Source organism: Protopterus annectens, chromosome 1.part2, assembly GCF_019279795.1.
Source record: "Protopterus annectens isolate FY-2018-M chromosome 1.part2, PAN1.0, whole genome shotgun sequence".
In the NCBI taxonomy this organism is placed as follows: domain Eukaryota; kingdom Metazoa; phylum Chordata; order Ceratodontiformes; family Protopteridae; genus Protopterus; species Protopterus annectens.
In genome coordinates, this window is record NC_056727.1 from 981827851 (window position 1) to 981848105 (window position 20255).

General features: G+C 45.8%; 1 protein-coding gene across 1 annotated transcript in view; it reads left to right on the top strand.

Moving 5' to 3' along the window:
• Positions 1-20255, top strand: part of RBBP4 (RB binding protein 4, chromatin remodeling factor) — a 677648-nt gene that overhangs the window by 488070 nt on the left and 169323 nt on the right. Inside the window, 1 exon segment of the mRNA XM_044059943.1 lies at positions 13120-13196. Coding sequence (XP_043915878.1) covers positions 13120-13196 — 77 coding nt within the window.

Sequence of the window (20255 nt, forward strand, 5' to 3'; positions counted from 1 at the left end):
CATTGAGCTGCCGGTTTTCTTCCCCACTTTTCTAACAAGGCAGAATTTAGATTTCGCCAATTGGATGTACATAGACAGTTACGCTTCTATCTACACCGGACAAAAGATATCCGGAAATCTGACCAACTCTGTCTCCTTTTTGGAAAACTGATTGGGTTCTCCAGCATCCAAGGTCACGCTGTCTAGATGGATAGCCAGTTGTATCTCTTTCATCTATCAGGCAGGAGGTAAAAATTTGCCATTTCCAGTCGAGGCACATTCTACTTGGGCTGCTTCTACATCCACAGCCTATCAAGCTAGATTGTCAATGGATGATGTATGTGCTGCAGCTACTTGGGCTTCTCCTCACACCTTTGTTTCTCATTACAAATTGGACGTGGTCTCCAGGGCAGATCTTCCTTTGGCTCCACAGTTCTCAGAAGTATTTTCCTATGAGCCACCCAGGATGAAGGTGCTAGGGACGCTGTCCCACGGGTAAGAATGTAGACGAGATAGGACTACATAACATCAAAAAGTTATGTACTCACCATAACGTTCGATGTATGTAGTCCATCTTGCCTCACATTCTTACTTACCCTCCCACCTTCCCCCTGCCTGGAGGATTTGGAGGTTAGGTTGTCACCTGCAGAGTCCCTTTGATCAGTTTGTTCATATGGATGTGATGTGTGTATGGAGTACAAATGTTTTTTCGCAGTAAACTAGATGTGGGGATATGGAGCAGTGCACCATGGGATATCCTCTTAGCCCAGCCAGTGAGAGACTTTGAGCTAGTAAAATCGTCCGAGTCGGAGCCGATATTCGGCTCCGAATCCACGGGTAAGAATGTGAGGTGAGATGGACTACATACATCGAACGTTAGGGTGAGTGCATAACTTGTTTTCAGGTGTACTCTCCAGTCCAGCTGGTGAATCTGGGCATTTTGAGGCAATGTTACAACTGCCTCATGTACACAGACAACCCCCTCCTCCTACCACCAAACACTAATGCATGCAAGAGATGCAGTTATACAGCATTCTACGGGCAGCTACAACAAAGCATGGATTGTGCCATCCCAAGCAAAACCAAGACTCACTCCTCCAAGAAAAGGAAACCAGTCTGGTGTACTCCTGCCATAAACAAGCTATACAATAGAAGGAGGAAACTAGTACAGAAAAGAGTAAAATCCCAAGAAGGGAAGACATCTCTGATCAGTATCAGCAAGAAACTACGATCCCTCATAAAATCATCCAAGGCGAGCTTTGAAAGAAAAATTGCCAAGGACTCCAAAGATAACCACAAGGCATTCTTTGGCTATGTTAAGAATCTGTGGCAATGCTCAGATCTGCTCGGAGTTTTTGCAGAATGGCACAAAATACACTGAACTGACTGATATCGCCAACATCTTGGCAGACGGTTCAGTGCAAACTTCACCCCCCCCACCCCCAAAAGGGCCCATAACCATACCAGAAGAATGTAGCGTCCCTGAAATATTTATTTTATTTTTATTTATTTTATTTTTATTTTATTTATTTTACATTTGTTTACTGGGTTAGTCCAACTGGATACATATCCATTTTCAGCAGAGACCCGGGGAGAAAAGCTCCACAGTAAAAAAAAAACAAGACTTTGAGTTACATTTCAATAATTTCATAATTACATGGTAAGATGAGCCACAACTTAAACATATCAGTTTCACAAAAGTTCAGGGAGAAAAACCTCCACATAAATACAAACAAGACTTTGGTTTACATACATAATAAAAATTCTGGATAACATAGTAGGAAGAGACATCAATTTAAAACTTAGCTATAATTTGAGTAATTCATGTAATATGTGGATAAGTGAAAACATGGGTTCACTAGACAATATTAAAGATTAAATTATATTCCCCGAGGAGAAGGGTAAAGATTTATCCCATAACATGCTCATAGTGATTAATGAGTAGAAGGCTGTTGCGATGAACTAGAGATCATATAACATAGTATAGCAGGGCGGTAGTGGAAAAAGAGAGAAGAGAGATGGCATTGGGAAATAACATGGAGGTTATAGGGACTTTTAGGACTAGTCGGGTTTAGTACAGGGACATAGCCACTGAGCTTTTAGGAATGATTTAAGGTTACTTTTGAACTGGCTGAGGGAGGTAGTTAGTCTTAGGTTATTAGGTAGGGAGTTCCATAGTTTTCCTATGGAATTAGCGTAAAGAGCATCCCCACCTAAGTTATTAGATTTTATAGTTTGTACCAGTACACTATTTGAAGATCGGAGGCAGCTGAGATTAGAATAGGGGGTTAAAAGTTTGTTCATTGAGGGGGTTTTATGTGGTTCATTGATTATTTTAAATGCTTCAGTAAGTTGATTAAGTTTAAGAAGATTGGGAAGTTCTAACCAGGCAAGTTTTTTTTAGGTTTAGGCAGTGATGAGTATGGTACGGTTCTCCTGTTACAAATTTGGCAATATGGTTATAAGTCATAGAGAGTTTGAGCTCAGTTTTATTGAGGAAGGAGAATACTGGGGAGGCATACAGTAGGGTGGAGAGAAAGTGTGTACGTGCAATGGTTAGTTTGGTATTGGGAGTTAGAAAGTTTTTAATTCTGTACATGGAACCTAGTTTCTTGTTTACAGTTTTTATAGTTTGACTGATGTGTATATCAAATTTGAGCTTGTGATCGATAGTGACACCTAGTAGTTTGGCATTTGTGACAGGCTCTATGATGGTACCATTAGTGGACTGAACGTGGAAGGTCACATTATTAGTAAGTGGAGGGTGTTGTCCTAAGGAAGTGGTTGAGGTGGGGAAAATTAGTAGTAACTTGGTTTTTGTTGGATTCAGGATAAGTTTCCTCTCTATGAACCATGTTTCAACCGCAGCAAAGCAGTTTTGGGTAACTACTTGGAGATTATGGAGGGAGGCATCGGAGCAGATCAGTGTGGAGTCATCTGCATATTGAATGCAGGTGGCTTTCGGGATGACTGAATAGAGATCGTTTATGAATACAGAGAAAAGAAGGGGACCAAGTATAGAGCCTTGGGGAACTCCTATGGTGTTAGGTAGTAAATGAGATAGCTTGCTTTGCCACTGGACAGCTTGTTGTCTACCAGAAAGGTAAGCATCAAACCAGCTTAGGGCTGAGTAGTCAAGGTGAAGGGTTTCTAGGGTGTGGAGCAGTAGTTGGTGATTAACCATGTCAAAGGCTTTTGACAGGTCCAGAAAGAGAGCAGAGGAAATTAGTTTGTTATTACGGTTGCAGTTGACTGAGTCAACAAAGGAGAGGAGGGCGGTAGTTGTACTGTGATGGGGGCGAAAGCCATGTTGAGTGTTGGACAAAAGATTATTTAGAGTAAGATAGTGCAGGAGTTGCTTGTGAACACACCTTTCCATTATTTTTGCTATTGGGGACATTATTGCTATAGGTCTGAAGTTTGATATTTCCGTGGAGGAGCCACCCTTGTGAAGTGGGATGACATATGCTATTTTCCACAGAGAGGGGATTTTAGACTCTGTTATACTTCTATTTATCAGGATTGAGATAGGGTAGGCTATAACATCTGATGCTATTTGTAAGTATTCAGCTGGGAGTCGATCGGCCGATAAACTGGATGGTTTAAGTTTCTTCAGTAGGGTGCTAATGTAGGAGGTGGATATTGGATGAAGGTTAAAGGCAGGTGGAGATTTACCAATAGCATTGGTTATGGAGGGGGTAGAAGTAGTTGTGGAAGATGTAGAGGAAGGTAGCTTACTGGCTAGGGACTGGTTGGTCTCAGTAAAAAATGAGTTAAACATGTTAGCTATTTCTTCAGGATCTTTTCCAGTAAGTTTATCGGGGGTAGGAGTTGAAGGTTTCCCAGAGTGAAGGAGGTTGTTAAAACCTGCCCAAAACTTCTTTGGGTTATTCTGGTGTTTATCCTGGAGGTGACAGTAATAGTTCTTTTTATCTTGGGTGATATCTGACTTTGTAGAATTTCTAAGTTGCTGAAATTTAATGCGATCTATGGGCGCTTTCGTGGATCGCCACTTGTCCCATGCCTGGTCTCTAAGCTTAATTTTTGATTTAGTTTCCTTAGTTAGCCATGGTGCTATGCGGATCTTTGATCTTATAAGGCGGTTTGGTGCATGGGAGTCCAGTATTTTTAGAAATGTGTCATTGAAGTAACCCACACTCTCATCTAGGGGAAGTGTTTTTAGCATGGACCAGTTACAGGATTTGAGTTCATCTAGGAAAAGAGCTGGAAGAAATTTCTTATTTCTAACAAGTCTATATATAGGAGGTCTTGTGATCACCAATTTATGTTTAATTATAAAAGTGACAAGGTGGTCGCTAAGATCATTGGGGAGGGTACCTGTGGTATAGTTATGTGTATCTTTATTGGTTAGAATCCAGTCGATGGTGCTTTCTTTTTGCTTAGTATTTCCAATTCTTGTGGGAGACGTAATGTTTTGGGAATAGCCATATAGGTTAATGGGTAGGGGATTTGTCTGGTCAGAGAATTGGGACCAGTCTATGTTGAAGTCTCCCAGTATGATGGTCTCTTGGGGGTAGTTCATGGCTAACCAACTTAGGGTTATTTCCAAGGTTTCTAAGTTTTTCCCAGGAGGAATGTAAACTACAATGAGATTAATGGTCTTGTGTTTATTTAGGCATATTTGTAGGGCAATTAGCTCCATATTAGAGACCTTGGGAGGTTGTAATGGGTTCAAAATAATATTCAGAGTATTTCTAAACATTACAGCTATTCCACCACCCTTTTTTTTATCCGATCAACCCTCAGCATATTATACCCAAGTGGGAGTATCTCTTCATCCTTTGTGGATGGTTTAAGCCAGGTTTCAGTTAAACACATAATGTCTGGGAGATGCATGGCTAATATAGCATGTAGATTCTGAACCTTGTTATTTATACTTCTTAGATTAAGATGAAACATAAGGAGAGAGCAGGAAGATTTTGAAGCTAAGTTTGAGGTTGTGGAATCAAGGTTGATAGTTGGGCCTGGGTTGGGGTGTATATCCCCATCTTTGGCAATACATTTTTTCAGTCGGTCTATAAGTCTAAGTAGTTTAAAAAGTATCTTTAGATCATGTTTAGTAGTGGTTACTTTGGGGTATCGTTGAGTTAGGTACTCATTTTTAAAGTATGGTGTTGTAGTGGGGTAAATGATAGAAGTAAGATAAGAGGGATGATTTGTATAGTTGCAGGTGTGACCATTGGGGAAATGAATACCCAATAGAGTGTAGTTTTCATATCTGGATGCAAAGTAAGGGATAAATAAGAGTAAAGCTAGAATTGGAACAATAGAGTTCATTACTTTACACATGATTATGTGTAAGCGAATGGCTGTCAAAGTAGGTGGAGTTGGAAATGCTTGTTAAGGTATTGGTAGATGGGCGGGATTGTGGGAGGAGAAATATTCAGTTGCCAGGGGGCTGTTATTGGATCAGAGTTTAGTGGGATGGGTTTACTGACCTGATAAATGTAGAGATAGTGGGGGCGGGTGGGATAAGGGGGCAGGGTGGGGCACGGAGCGAGCCCGAGCGCAGCGAGGACGAAGCGGAGCGGGGACTCACCAGTCAGGAGTTTGCAAGGTCTTAAAGCCTGCTACGTGTAAGTACAGGGACTGCTTTTGAGTTGCAGTATTCTTTTCTTAGTGCTTAAAACACAATACAAAAGGTAGTAGTTGAGTCAGGTAAAGTTTGTGACCAGCTTCTTTATTAACTCGCTGGCTATATAACAAAAGAAAAGTATAGGGACTTAAGACTGTAATGTTTAGGCATAAAGTTTTGGGGAAAGGCTGCCAGGTTAGATGATAGGTACTGTTGTGTCACCTGCCTGCAAGACTCTTTATAGACTAATAATAGTATGATGAGGGTATGTATTTTTACCCAAATTTCCTTGGGGAATAGTTTTAAACTTTTAGTGGTAGCAGGAGAACAGCCTGTGCCTTCGCACTGAGATAGTGGTTCTTCGGCGTCGCCACTTATAGTCTAGGAGCCACGCGGTGGGTTGGTTGAGGGAGGCTTCCCAAATTTCCTTGGGGAATAGTTTTAAACTTTTAGTGGTAGCAGGAGAACAGCCTGTGCCTTCTCACTGAGATAGTGGTTCTTCAGCGTCTCCACTTATAGTCTAGGAGCCACGCGGTGGGTTGGTTGAGGGAGGCTTCCTTAAGGCAGGAACGAGCGAGCGACAGGGGAACACTCAGGTTAAAACACTCAGACACTCAGGTTAAAACAGCCCTCTCCAAAGCTAAAAACACAGCATCAATGGGATCAGACAGTGTCCCAGGCTGAGTTCTACACAAGCTCAAAGACGAACTAACCCCTCACCTAAAACACACTGCTCAAACTCAGCCTCTCCACAGGCTACATATACCCATAGAGTGGCGCACAACAACAATTATTCCGCTCCACAAAGGTGGAGCCACAACAGACCCTGGGAACTACTGCCCTATAAGCCTGACTAGCTTGGTCTGCAAGGCTATGGAGCACATCATCATAGAACTAATTAACAGAGACATTGGGAACCTCCAAACACTGGACCCTACCCAGTTTGGCTTTAAGGGCAGATCATGCCTCCTAAACCTGGTGGACTACTTTGAGACAGTTACCAAGGCTATAGACGAGGGAAAGGTGGTACACACAACCTACCTAGACCTCACTAAGGTCTTCAATACCATTCCCCATTCTGGTGTTATAGGCAAGCTCACCAGCCAGAACATAAACCCCTACGTCACAAGATGGGTTGCCAACTGGCTCACGGACAGAACTCACATGGTGAGAGTTGCGGGAGCTAGGTCTGACTCTAAACCGGTTACAAGTGGCATTCCCCAGGCTCAGTCCTAGGACCCCTCCTGTTCAGCGTATACTTCTCGGGTACAGGCAAGCACAGGAGGACTATGGCTGACTAAGTTCGCAGACGACTGCAAACTAGGGGCTGTAATTGACTCTCCGGCTGATGCAGACATACTCCAAAGGGGTCTCACGGAGATGGATACCTGGTGTCAAAATCATGGCCTCAAGCTAAATGCCAAGTGCGTGGTCATCCCCTTTGGAAAAAACAAAGTACCCACAAACTACCACATAGGTGGTAGTCCCCTAAATATGGAAGATGTAACAAGGGATCTGGGGACCCAAGTAGATAATAATCTCAACTTTGATAATCACATTGCCAAAGTGGTTACAAAATCCTTGTACGTGGCCCACCTAATCACAAAAGAGTTCGCATCCAGATCAAAAGAGGTCATTGTGCCCCTCTACTCATCACTCATCAGACCCATCTTAGAGTATAACTCCCCATTTGGGATGTACCTTAGATGACACCTGCAACAGCTGGAAAGACCACAGAAGTACCTCACCAAGAGGATCAATGGCTTCAAACAGATGCCATATGCAGCTCGACTTAAGAAACTACAGTTGTACTCTGTTGCATACCGCCTACTCAGAGGTGATCTCTGCCTGACATACAAGGCCATATCCAACCCAGAATTGATGGACATGCTCCACCTAAAGAAAACCTTATCCCCTCGAGCCACATGCTCTAGGGATCTAAACCTCACCACAACAATAAATAGGACGTGCTGGAGTGATAGATTCCTGTCCCAGAGACTTCCCATGCTTTGGATAAAGATCCCAGTCTACATTAGGCAGAGCTCCTCGCTAACACTTCAAAAGAAACCTTGATGAGTGGATGGGAAACAAAGTTTACCTCTGGGATCACTTCAGTGGCTCTGCTGTACAGAGGCACAGGGAACTAATCTTAAGGGGGCGGCGAAAGCCAACAAATTCTGGCTAGGCTTATAAATGCCTTTGGGAAGATAGCCTAGTTACCCACCTATGAACCTATGAATTCCATTGTTAACTCATCCATGAGGCTGATCTCTTATGCAGCCGATAGAGCGAGCAGGGCAGCGGGTTCATGAGTTTCCCTAAGGAGGCACTCCTGGATGCGCTTGTGTAATTTTGTTGAGCCGTTCAGTCCTACTTTTACCAATGCCCCCTTTGACGGTTCTTCATTGTTTGGACCTAAGGTAAAAGACACACTCACCAGATGTGAGCAAGAAGGCAAAACACACTCTGCTGTGGGAGTACGTTTTACCGTCCCCTCTAGACCATATCCCAAGGGTCAGAGAGGTGGTAAAATGTGGTTCAAGAAGTCCCAGAGGTTTTTCCAGGATGTACAAGGTGACTCCTGCAGAGGAGGAGGAGGAGCGAATGGTAGACGCCCTAGATGCAGGGGCGGACCACAAAACCAGGGAGGCTGCGATTCGTTTCAAGGCTTGCCCTATCAGCGCTCCTGATGCAGGGCCCGACTGTGCTTCTCTGGAGCCAGTTGGGGGTCATATTTCTTTGTATCTGGAAGCCTGGCTAAGTATCACTCGAGACAGATGGGTACAAAGAATTATCACCAGAGGTTACTCCATACCCTTTACTCTTCCACCTCATGTTCCCAAGTGGATCCTGGATGTTCCACCTAATCACAGGGATCAACAACTGTGGAAGTGAACAAGTTGCTCGCAAATGTCCCCGCAGACCAAGTAGGATTTGGGACTTGCTCCAGATTCTTTTTAGTGCCAAAACGTACAGGGGACTGGAGGCCCATCTTGGACCTCAGCAAACTAAACAAATCCGTAAAGGACAAGTTCTGGATGGTGACACTGCAGTCTATACTCCCTCTATTAGGGAAGGACACTTGGATGTGCTCAATAGACCTCCAAGACGCGTACTACCATATAAAAATGGACAGTGTCGAGGAGCCATCTACACTTCTGGCTGGGAGCCAGTCACTACCAGTTTCGTGCTCTGCCCTTTGGTCTCACCACAGCCTCCAGGGTTTTCGTGTATGACAGTAGTGACAGCTCACCTGAAACGTCTAGGATTCCAAGTGTTTCCATATCTGGACGACTGGCTCCTGACCACCACCACTGGGCATCTACTTCTTCAAACCAGAGATGCCACTATCCAACTGTGTGTCCAGTTTGGGATTACTATAAATTGGGTAAAGTCTGCCTTATCGCCTCGCAATTTGTGACTTTATCAGCTCAGAAATACAGCGTCATTCTTACGAACCCACCCTCCTTCGCCCATCCTGGAAGGATCTAGACAGTAAATTTTTTTTCTTAAGTTGGAGACCTTTTATTATTTTTCTTTCTGGATAGTTTGTGTTCTTTCTCTCTATAGGTTCATAGGTTTATACTAGGCTATCTGCCCTAAGGCATTTATAAGCCTAGCCCAAATTTTTGTGGCTTACGCCACCCCTTATATGAAAAAATACTGTGCCCATTAGTTTGTTGTGCCTCTGTCTAGCAGTGACACAGAGATGATTCCCGGGGTAAACCTACGATCTCCCATCCACAGGTCTAGATTTCTCTTGAACAGAGTCAGCGAGGTGCTCTGCCTCACATGGACCGGGATTTTATTCCACAGCATAGGGAGTCTCTGAGTGATAAATCTATCCCTCCCAAGACGCCCTATTTATATCCGTGCTAAGGTTTAAGTCGCTTGCTCTAGTGGTTTTGGTGGATTTGGATTTTTGAGGTGGAGCATGTCCATTAATTCGGGTTGGACATGGCCTTGTATGTCAGGCACATGTCACCTCTGAGCAGACGGTATGTGACTGAATAGAGCTGGAGTTTCTTCAATCTGGCAGCATATGACAGATTTTGGAGTCCCTTTATCCTTTTGGTGAGGAACTTTTGGGGTCTCTCCAATGGCTGCAGATGTCGGGTGAGATACATCCCGAATGGGGCATTGTACTCGATCATTGGTCTGATAAGTGAAGAGTACAGGGGAACAATGACCTCACTAGATCTGGATGTGAATCCCTTCATGATCAGGTGGGCAATGTAGAAGGTCTTTCTAACCACTTTAGCAACGTGAGTGTCAAAAGAAAGGCCACTGTCAACCTGGGTCCCCAGGTCCCTGATAACCTCTTCTTTGCTTAGTGGATTGCCACCTATATGGTAGCTTGGGGTTACCTTGTTTTTCCCGAAGGGTATGACTATACATTTTTTGGCGTTAACTTCAGGCCATGGCTCTGGCACCAGCTATCTGTTTCCGTGAGTCCCTTCTGAAGGATATCCGTGTCGATGCACTTTCCACTATGGCCCAGTTTGCAGTCGCCTGCAAACTTTGTCAGCCAAAGTCCTCCCATGTTGGCCTGTACTTCTGAGAAGTAGATGCCAAACAATAGGGGGCCAAGGACCGAGCCCTGTGGGACACCACTTGTGACCGGCTTGGAGTCTGACATAGCGCCAGCAACTCTAACCCTGTGGGTTCTGTCCTTAAGCCAGTTTGCAACCCATCTTGTGACATATGGGTTTACATTTAAGCTGGTAAGTTTTTCTACAATACCTGAGTGGGGTATTGTCGAAAGCCTTTGCAAGGTCAAGGTAGGCTGTATGGACTGCCTTTCCCTCATCAATGGCCTTGGTAACCGTTTCGAAGTCACCAAGTTCAAAAGGCATGATCTTCCCTTGACAAAGCCAAACTGGGTCGGGTCCAATGTCTGCAAGTCCCCTATATCTTTGTTTATGAGCTCCATTATGATCCTCTCCATAGCTTTGCAGACTAGACTTGTTAAGCTTATGGGGGTAATTACCAGGGTCCGTGAGGCCGCCTTTGTGGAGTGGGACCACAGTTGCCGGCCGCCACTCCTTGGGCACGTATCCTGTGGTAAGGCTGAGATTCAACAGCTGCCTTATGTGCGGGTTTAATTCCTCATTTAGCTCGTGTAGCACACATCCGGGACACCATCCGTCCCATTGATGCTGTGTTTTTAGCTTTAGAGAGAGCAGCTTTCACCTGCGCATTTGAGATGTCCGGGAGGCTACACTCTGCTGGGATAGTTATCTCTCCTTTAGGGGGGGAGAGGGGGGTGAAGTTTGCACTGAACCTGTCTGCCAGTATGTTGGCAATGTCTGTGGGTTCAGTGATTTTTGTATCATTTTGGACTAATTCTGAGCATATCTGGGAGTTTCCACCCAGGTTCCTAACATAGCTGAAAAAGGCCTTATGATTGTCCTTTGAATCCATGGCAATTTTTCTCTCAAAATATAGTTAGCAGCAAACAAGGTCTGGAGATTGTACTGCTGCACCATGGGATACCAACCTAGCCACGAGCCAGCTAGAAGACTTTGAGTTTGCAAAAAGGCCGAGTTGGAGCCGAGGATCGGCTCTGAACCCATATGTAAGAATGAAGGGCGAGATGGACTACAAACATGGAACGTTATGGTGAGTACATAACTTCTTTTTTCTTTGACTTCTCTGTTTTGCCACTGCTCATCAAGGTCTTGTTAAAGATCCATAGAGACAATCCAGAAAGTCTTGCTAGAGACTCCTTTTTTGCCCAGGCAACCCCTTTTCTGCCACCTAGTCAGGCTCATCATCGCAAGTTACTTTGCAGAGTGGACCTGCTCAGCACTTCACCCAATCTTATCCTTTATTGGCCTAATATTCATGAGGCAAGGAAACCTATCTAAGAAAGTCTTGTTTATCCAAATGGAACAAATTTTTTATCTGCTGTAGTTCTAGAGAACATGACCATCTTCATTTTGTGGTTCCTCCCTTCCTTTCGTGTTGGTATGTGCTACTTAAAGTTGGTCTTGCATACTCAGTTAAGGCACACATCAAACATTTCTGCATGCTTACCTCCAGACCCCTCTTCCTTTCCAGACTGGAGGTAAAACAGTCCCTTAAAGGTGTCCTTCATTTAAATCCTTCTAGGATAGTTATTCCACCTTCTTAGAACCTTAACTTTGTCCTTGAAAAGTTCACTCTACCTCCCTTTGAACCTGCAGCTTCCGCTTCTCCCATATTTTCTACTTGGAAAACCATACTTCTAGTAGCCTTTACCTCAGTAAGAAGAGTTTGGGCTCCAAGCCTTGATGGCATCCCCTCCCTTCCTTATCTTTCAAAAGGACAGAGTGCTTCTGAGAACCAGCCCCTCATTTATGCCTAAAGTAGCCAATGAACTATCCCTCATTCAGGCCATCAGTCTCCTTGCTTTCTTCCCTAATCCTCAAAATATGAGGGAGAGAATGCTCCATTTCTTGGATGCACTCAGATGGCTCAGATTCTACCTGGACAAAATCATGCCCATCTGAAAGACTGACCAGTTGTTTGGGTTCCCCAGCTTGGCTTCTTGAAAGGGAGACTGTTGCTAAAGGGATTTCTAAGTCTGTTTCTTTTTGTTAGCATGACAAATGTTTGCCTTCAACACTAAAAGCACACTCTCATTGCAAATGTTTACTTTCATCAGTAAAACACTTAACTAGATCAGTGGACTCTTCTAGAATGTTTTATGAAGGTGACAACTCCAGAACCATCCTAGAACAACTTGGTCTTCTATACATACCTTTGTGAAGCATTACAGGGTAGATTCTGTCTATAGATCTCGAGCCTTCTTTGCCAGGTCAGTTCTTTCTGGATTAATTGACAGCTCTCCTATGAGTGATCTGCCCACCCTCAACACTAAGTTTTAAGAATCACCTAACAGTTTGGAATGCTTCAGGAAGGACACAATCCAGTTGTTTAAGAACTTAGCATAACGGTAGCTGCCCTGCCGATCACTATAGAAGTAATTCTTCCCACACTATCCCCTTATTTACCTTTAACTAGGTTTTGCCCTACTTCTCATGGACAGGGGAGATTTTCAGCCTTCTTTTATTTTAGCCGACATTTACCTATCTGGTATTCATGGGTGTTTCCAGGTTTCCTGGCTTTGAGATGGTCTGAAGCTTTTACTCTTTTGTATGTCTGCTTATGTAACTTGCACCCCCAGCCATAGGTCATATGTCGGCCATACGACTCCATGGAATTTTTTGCCTTTGGTACCGCACTGGACTTCCAGGTTGTTTTGTGAGATAACCAGCTGTTTGGAATACTGCAACAGGATAACCCAGCTGTTTGGAATACTGCAACAGTGATGGTAGTTCTTCGACTGTTATGATACACAACTGTACTTTTCTCTTGGCTGTATTTTTCTTATGAAACTGTTTTTGATGGTCTCAGTTCTGTTCAGGTTAACACTAGAATTTTCCATTGCAGGCGGAAGTAAATGTGTTTAGCCATATCTCTGGATAAGAATTTGTCTCAATGAATTATTTTTCTTACAAGTGTTTTAGTTCCCGGGTTTAATTGTCTGTCTTTAATAGGTACAGTGGTCTCCTCACAATGAAACTATTTTGGCATCTAGTGGCACAGATCGCAGACTGAATGTGTGGGATCTAAGGTAAGAAATGCTTTCTGTGTACTGTTCCCGTTATGATGTCTGTTTTTCCCTTATAGTGTGTTTGGTTTGTACTGTTAATACAGACACGTGCTATAACTGCTAGAATGAGTCTGTTCTCTGATGTTCGTGTTACACTGCTGCAGTCATTACACTTGGGTTATCCTGCCATCAGGCAGTTCCCCAGTCGGCCTGAGTTCCAAAGTCTTGGTCCAGCATCTGTTCCTGTCGCCTCCTCCCTGACGTCAGTGCGACAGGGGTATATAAGATGCAGCTGACGCCATTTTCTTCAGTCTTTCTTGCCGCGCGGTGCCCGAAGAAAAAGCAGTTCGCAAGTGCCGGTCGGCCGACTCCTGAGATTTTCATTCCGAATCCAGAACCGAAGTCTTCTACAAAGCTAAGTACCCCGTTGGGGAAACTTTTTCTTACCTCAGACTGATGTCAGTAAAAGTTAATAACTGTATTTCTTGGGGGAAGCAAATACCTCATAAGGATTTCCATTCCTGTTGTATACCATGCCTAGGCCCAGACCATGATGTCACTGGTTGTCGGTTTTGTGCTAGGTTTAACAAGCGCACTATTAAACGTCTGTTTGATTTTGCCCGACATTATTTTGGCAGAAAATTCAATTACACCATGCCGTCAGAACTTCCGACCGGAATACATAAAAAGTGCAAAGACAAGGACAGGCATCCGAGGCCCAAAACTAACGACAAAGCCTCTTCTAGGCCAGTCGTCGGTTCTCCGGTTTTCAGCGAGGCACCTTCGCAGCCCCTGACGACCGCTTCTGCAGAACCACAGGCCGCCTCCGACTCCCACGTTGGAGATGGCTGGGCCTTCGGACGCACAAGTTTTTCAGCCTACCGAAACTAAACCCTTCAGAGGGATCCGGAGTAGCTCAGCAACCCGCAGCTTCAGAGGGTGTTTTCAGACCTACTCAGTTGAGCATTAAACCCTCTGCTAAGTCTAAGCCTCCTTTAAAAACAAAGAAACAGATACAGCATTCTCCAGGACAGGCGTCCATGCCTAAGAAACAAATGCTCAAAATGGCCGAAGACCTAATCACCCTGATCAGGGGGTCCCATCCCCCTCCTGATAAAAGGCCCAGACAGGATGCAGACTATGAATCTTCTGACCAGATGTCCATTTCTTCAGATTCATCCTCAGACCTAGGATATTCCTTACCCCCTTATGAGGATTCTAATGCTGAGGAATCAATTCCATCAGCCTGTCCGCCTGAGGACTGCTCCTTTGGGGAGACCTTACATACCATGAGGGAGCATTTCCATTGGGAAGGCCAGGATTACTCAGAATCCAAGAAAAGGCTCAGAGACTTCCTTTTATTGCCTCAACACAGATCCCTTGCTATTCCGCCAGTGTTAGATATTTTGGATGATGTGTACACCTAATCCAGTTTAAACCCTGACTTCTTACCTCCAGCCCCAGTTAAACCTGATAGATTATATTAGAGTCCCCGACTCTCTCAAATTTATGTATAAAAGCCGTGTAGCTGACCCTGAAACTATTTCTCAGGGACCCAAAGGGATTAAGGCCTCATCAGCAAAAAACCCAGTTCCCTCTGACAGAGATTCCAGAGCATTAGACAGATGGGGAAAGAAAGTATATACATCTGCAACTTTAGCAATGAGAGCCTTAAATTGCCAGTTTCACATGCTAAAATATCAGCAATTTTTGATGTCTCAGTTGAAATAAAAGATGCTTCCAGATTCAGATCCTTCTAATTTTAAAGAAATGCAGGATTTACTGCATGCAGCTGAACAAGTAGGAAAACATACTTTGCATTGTGGGTTTGATTCCTTAGAGGCCTCCTGTAGAGCAGCAGTTACAGGCTCTGTCATTAGAAGGCATGCTTGGTTAAAAGAACATACGTTATCAGATCATGTTAAGACAAAATTATTGGATGCACCTTTGCAGCGGGATGTGCTGTTTGGAGTTAAGGCAGAGGAGATATTAAAGAAGATGGAGGATAAAGCAAAATCTATGCAAACAGTGAAGGATTTCTTACAGGTTCAGCCTCCTCGTTTTAGCAGAAATTGGCCAACAAAGAATTGGTCCTTTCCAGTCACAGACAGACCTCAAAGAGGCAGATACAGACGTCCAAGAGGTAGAGGTCAAACACAAGGTCATTACAGGCCTCTACAATGGGGTACACCAGGCCAGAAAGAAGGGGAAGACAGGCCACAACCTTATAAAAAGTAGCCTCAATGACTTCCCACTACAGCTGCCAAACAGCTCTCTCTTGGCAGCCCCCTTAGGAGGAAAACTGGCACATGTTAAGTTGTCAATCTCGCCTTCATTCTTGCTGGATGGGATCGGCTCCGACTCTGCACTTGATAAGCTCGAGAGTCACTTTTACCAGCTCGAGGCAGCCCCATATCCCATGATGCAAGGCGGTAATTACCCAGATCTCGTTTGCCGCTTCGCTAATGAGGTCATCCTTTTTACCAGCTCCTGGTAAGTGATATTTTTCTAGCTTTTTGTCAGGTTTTAAGAGCCTAAAACCCTAATTGTTGGTCTTTTTAGTATCCATTCTTTCCTCCTTGTACTTTCAGTTAGCTCCATACCCCTTTTTGTCCTAGTTCTTTAGTTTAGTTTTTCGGGCCTTAGGCCTTTCCCACCCTCACAGTTCCTGTCAGGATTCCCTCAGGTGTGTGTGTGTGTGTTGTGTCACTCTACTTTATAACTATTTTGTTAGTTATTATTAATATATTTTTAGTTGTTAGTGTCTTGATTGGACTGATTGGTGTGTGTGAGTGTTTAAGCACCTAGATATGTCCAAAGATACTAGGGTCTCAGGTTTCAAGAAGTGTGACTCGTGCTGTCAGAAGATGTCTCTGACAGACGGTCACACTTCTTGTATTTATTGCCTGGGACCCCTACACCTGCAGGACTCCTGTGCTATATGTCATTCTATATGTCATTCTTTCAGCCAGAGTCTCCTGCAGGAACGTAGAAATAAGTTGATCCTTAGGGGTCTACTTAAACCAGAGAGCTCCCCGGCTAAAGTCGGCTCCGGGAAGCCCTCTAAGCCACCCAAGACCCAGGCTTCGGTGTCCAAGTCTGTGGTCTTGGTTCCGACTCCGCCGGAGTCGACATCGGCTCCGTCCGGAGCCGATCCTTCCTTGTTGGAAGCTTCTGTGCCGGCGCCCATCGGCGCTGATACCTTGGCTTCGGCACCGGTGTCGAAGCATGTCTCGGCTCCGGCTGGAGCCAAGATATCTTTGTCTCCTCTCGGAGCCGACAAGTTGTCGGCTCCACCTGGAGCTGAACATTCCTCTGCTCCGATGGCTCCGTCCAAAAAGAGGTCTAGATCTCCTTCTCTGGAATCTATTCACTCGGCTCCAGCATCCCCCTTGCTTTCGGAGCGGAGCCATCGGAGCTGATCATCGAGGTCTGCGAGGCTTTCAGACCACGATTTAGAGAGAGTGGTAAGTAGGCTATTAAAGTCACAGGCACTAGCCGAGATGCTCCATAGCCCATCTCATCAGACGTCAGCTATTATACATCCCCCTGAAATTCCTCCTTCGACTCTCCTACAGAGCTCGGAGCCGGAGATTATTGGTACCATTACTGCTGCTGCGTCGGAGCCGATACCACACCTTTCGGCTCCGTCGTCCTCTACTCCTATCTCCTCCTTGAGACCTTCCTTGGAGGGATCCGGGCGTCTGGCTTCCCTGGTTGGTTCCGAGGGGGCGAGTGGCATCGGACCCTTGTCCGACCCCGTTCTCCCTCTCGGAGCTTCGGCCTTGGTGAGCTCGGCCCCGACATCTGCTTCGGAGCCTTCCCTTTCGGTGGGACTAGGGATCCCTGTTTCTTCGGAGCGGGATCTCTCTGCTCTCCCTGGGAGGGGAGCCTTCGAGGTGATGAGGAGTGTGCTAGCCCCAGAGCTTAGCCAGCAGTCGGTTCCTTTAGCTCCTCCCTCTATGGTGCCTGTAGATGCCTCTTCCCGCTCTCTTGCTCCCGGACCCAGAGGTCCATCGCCCCAGATTTCCTCATTGGGAAGGACTTCCTCTTCCGAGGTTTCTCCTGATCCTTCAGGTGAACCCCCACGTAAGAGGACCTGCAAGAGGAAGCATTTAGACTCCCCCAAGTCTACAACATCAGATAGCGATTTAAATAAGTCGGAGGGATCCCCAAGATCTCCCTCTGAGGATGTCTCCTTTTCAGACATCCTTGAGCTCCTGAAACAGAGGGTGAACTGGCCCTCCATTAACCCCTCTGAGGATGAATCTGTATACATGGAGTCCTTTGGATCTCGACCCTCCACCTCCTGGGTGTCTCCGCCTTTCGACCCTCTTATGGAGTTCATAGCTCGAAAGGCATGGGCATCTCCTGATTCGGTGGAAGCAGTCCCTAGGAGACCTTCAAAATTTATTACGGCCCCCGCAGAAAAGCAGTTTCTTACTAAAGGTGTCCCGGTTGATGCCATGGTGGTGGCGGCCGCCACTAAGAAGGAACTTGCAGATCCTTCCGTACCAGTCCATCCTCCTAACAAAGAATCCAGGACTATGGACAGGTATGGTAAGCGGATGTTTTCCTCAGCGACCTTTGCTATGTGTTCGCTGAATTATTTATGTCACTTCACCAGACTTCAAAGGGACATCCTTAAAGAATTAGTACAGGATCCTTCAGCAGCAGGGGCTCAGGAAAAGATTGCTTCTCAGCTGGGAATCCTTAACTCCATAACCAGCTCCTCCATGCGGCTCATTTCTTATGCAGCCGATGGGGCGAGTAGAGCTGCAGGCACAGGAGTGGCTCTCAGACGCCCGTCCTGGATGCGGCTCTGTAATTTTGCAGACCCCTTTAAGGCGTCCTTCACAAACTCTCCCTTTGATGGGTCAACTTTGTTTGGCCCTCAGGTGAAGGACACGTTGACCAGGTGTGAGCAAGATGGCAAGACTCTTTCTGCCGTAGGAGTCCGTTTCTCCACTCCTAGACCTTACCCCAAAGGTCAGAAGGGAGGGAAAATGTGGTTCCGAAAATCACAAGGAGTCACGCCTGACGCACGTTGTCAGTTTACCCCCAGAGGCAGAGGGGGTAATAATAACAGACGCCACCCTAGGGGCAGAGGGGGGTCCGCAGAACCAGGGCTCCAGAGAGCTTCTCTCTGACAAGCCCTTCCAGCATCCCTGAGGTGTTGCCCGACTGCCCACCCTTGGAGGCAGTCGGGGGAAGATTGTCGCTGTACCCAGAAGCCTGGCTTTCCCTCTCTTAAGACAAATGGGTACAGTCGATCATATCCGAGGGTTACAAGATTCCTTTCGAGGAAAGCCCCTTCCCTCAAAAAGGTTCCCTTCCAGACGTACCACCCAGTCTAAGGGAAATTGCAAGATTAGAGGTGTCAAAGCTTCTAAGGAAAAGAGCCATCCAGCCAGTACCAAAAGATCATTTAGAGTCCAGAATCTACTCAAGGTTCTTTTTGGTCCCCAAAAAGATGGGAGACTGGAGACCAATATTAGACCTCAGCAGACTAAACAAGTCTGTCAAAAAGACGAGATTTCGGATGGTCACACGTCAATCGATTTTGCCCTTTATGGGCAAAGACAACTGGATGTGCTCTATAGACCTTCAGGATGCGTACTATCACATAAAAATCCACAGACGCTCCAGAAGGTTTCTCCGCTTTCGGCTGGGGACCAGTCATTTTCAATTCAGAGCCCTGCCCTTTGGTCTCACTACAGCCCCCAGAGTGTTCACCAAATGCATGGCAGTGGTCACGGCTCACCTGAGACGTCTAGGATTCCAGGTGTTTCCGTATCTCGACGACTGGCTCCTCTCAGCCACCACCAGGCATCAACTCATCCGAGCCAGAGACTACACCCTACGTCTCTGCAGTCAATTGGGAATTTCATTAAACTTCGAAAAGTCCTCCTTATCGCCCTGCCAATCTATTACCTTTATAGGCGCAAATCTAGACACTACTCGGATGTCAGCAAACCTAACAAGTCAGAGAATCCTAGATATCCAAAACCACGTTCGAATCATCCTTGCCAGCAAAAAGATACAAGCCAGGCTGGTTTTGAAAGTGTTGGGCCTCATGGCTGCTGCCATCACACTTCTTCCTCTGGCCCGTTTTCACATGCGTCTTCTACAATGGATGTTGTTCACACAATGGTCCTTCCAGCAGCTTCCCATGCGTCACAAGATCCTAGTGACACAGACCTGCAAGAGCCATCTATCCTGGTGGATTTCCTCTCCTCTAGTCCATCAGGGCAGACCATTTGTTCCCCCGGCCCCGGTAGCCACGGTCACTTCGGATGCCTCCCTGATCGGGTGGGGGGGGGCATTATCAGGGCAGGATGGTTCATGGCACGTGGCAACCGTTCGAATACCACCTGCACATAAATGTCCTAGAGGTGAGAGCAGTGCTTTTAACGTTACAAGCCCTCAACGACTTTCTTCCCTTCGGAACTATTGCAGTTCACACGGACAACATGTCCGTGGTGTGGTACGTCAACAAGCAGGCGGAACCAAGTCCTATCCCTTGTGTCGAGAGGCTGTCAGACTTTGGCAATGGGCGATCTACTCTCATCGGTTTCTGGCAGCAAAGCATATCCCTGGGAAAACCAACATAATAGCGGACAGATTGAGCAGAGCTATACTCATGCCTCATGAGTGGTCTTTCAAGCAATCCATAGTGGAAGAGATTTTTCAGAAGTGGGGCCGCCCATGCTGCGATCTTTTTGCTACTCCTCTAAACAGCAAATGCCCAGACTTCTTTTCTCTCTTCCCACTTCCGGGCCATCCGCCCAGAGACGCTCTTTCCCAAGATTGGCCCCAGGGACTTTATGCTTTTCCCCCCTTTCCATTGATTCCACAGGTACTCCAGAAAGCGTCTGTTTTGAGAGCCAAATTGATTCTCATTGCCCCTTACTGGCCTCGACAAATTTGGTTCCCGTTCCTTCATCGTCATCTCTTGGTGCAGCCTTGGCATCTGGACCCAGTGCCAGATCTTCTGACCCACCAGTCGGGTCAACTGCACCAGTCCGTTCCTTCCCTCAACCTCACAGCTTGGTTGCTCCACTTCCTTCCTTAGCCAGG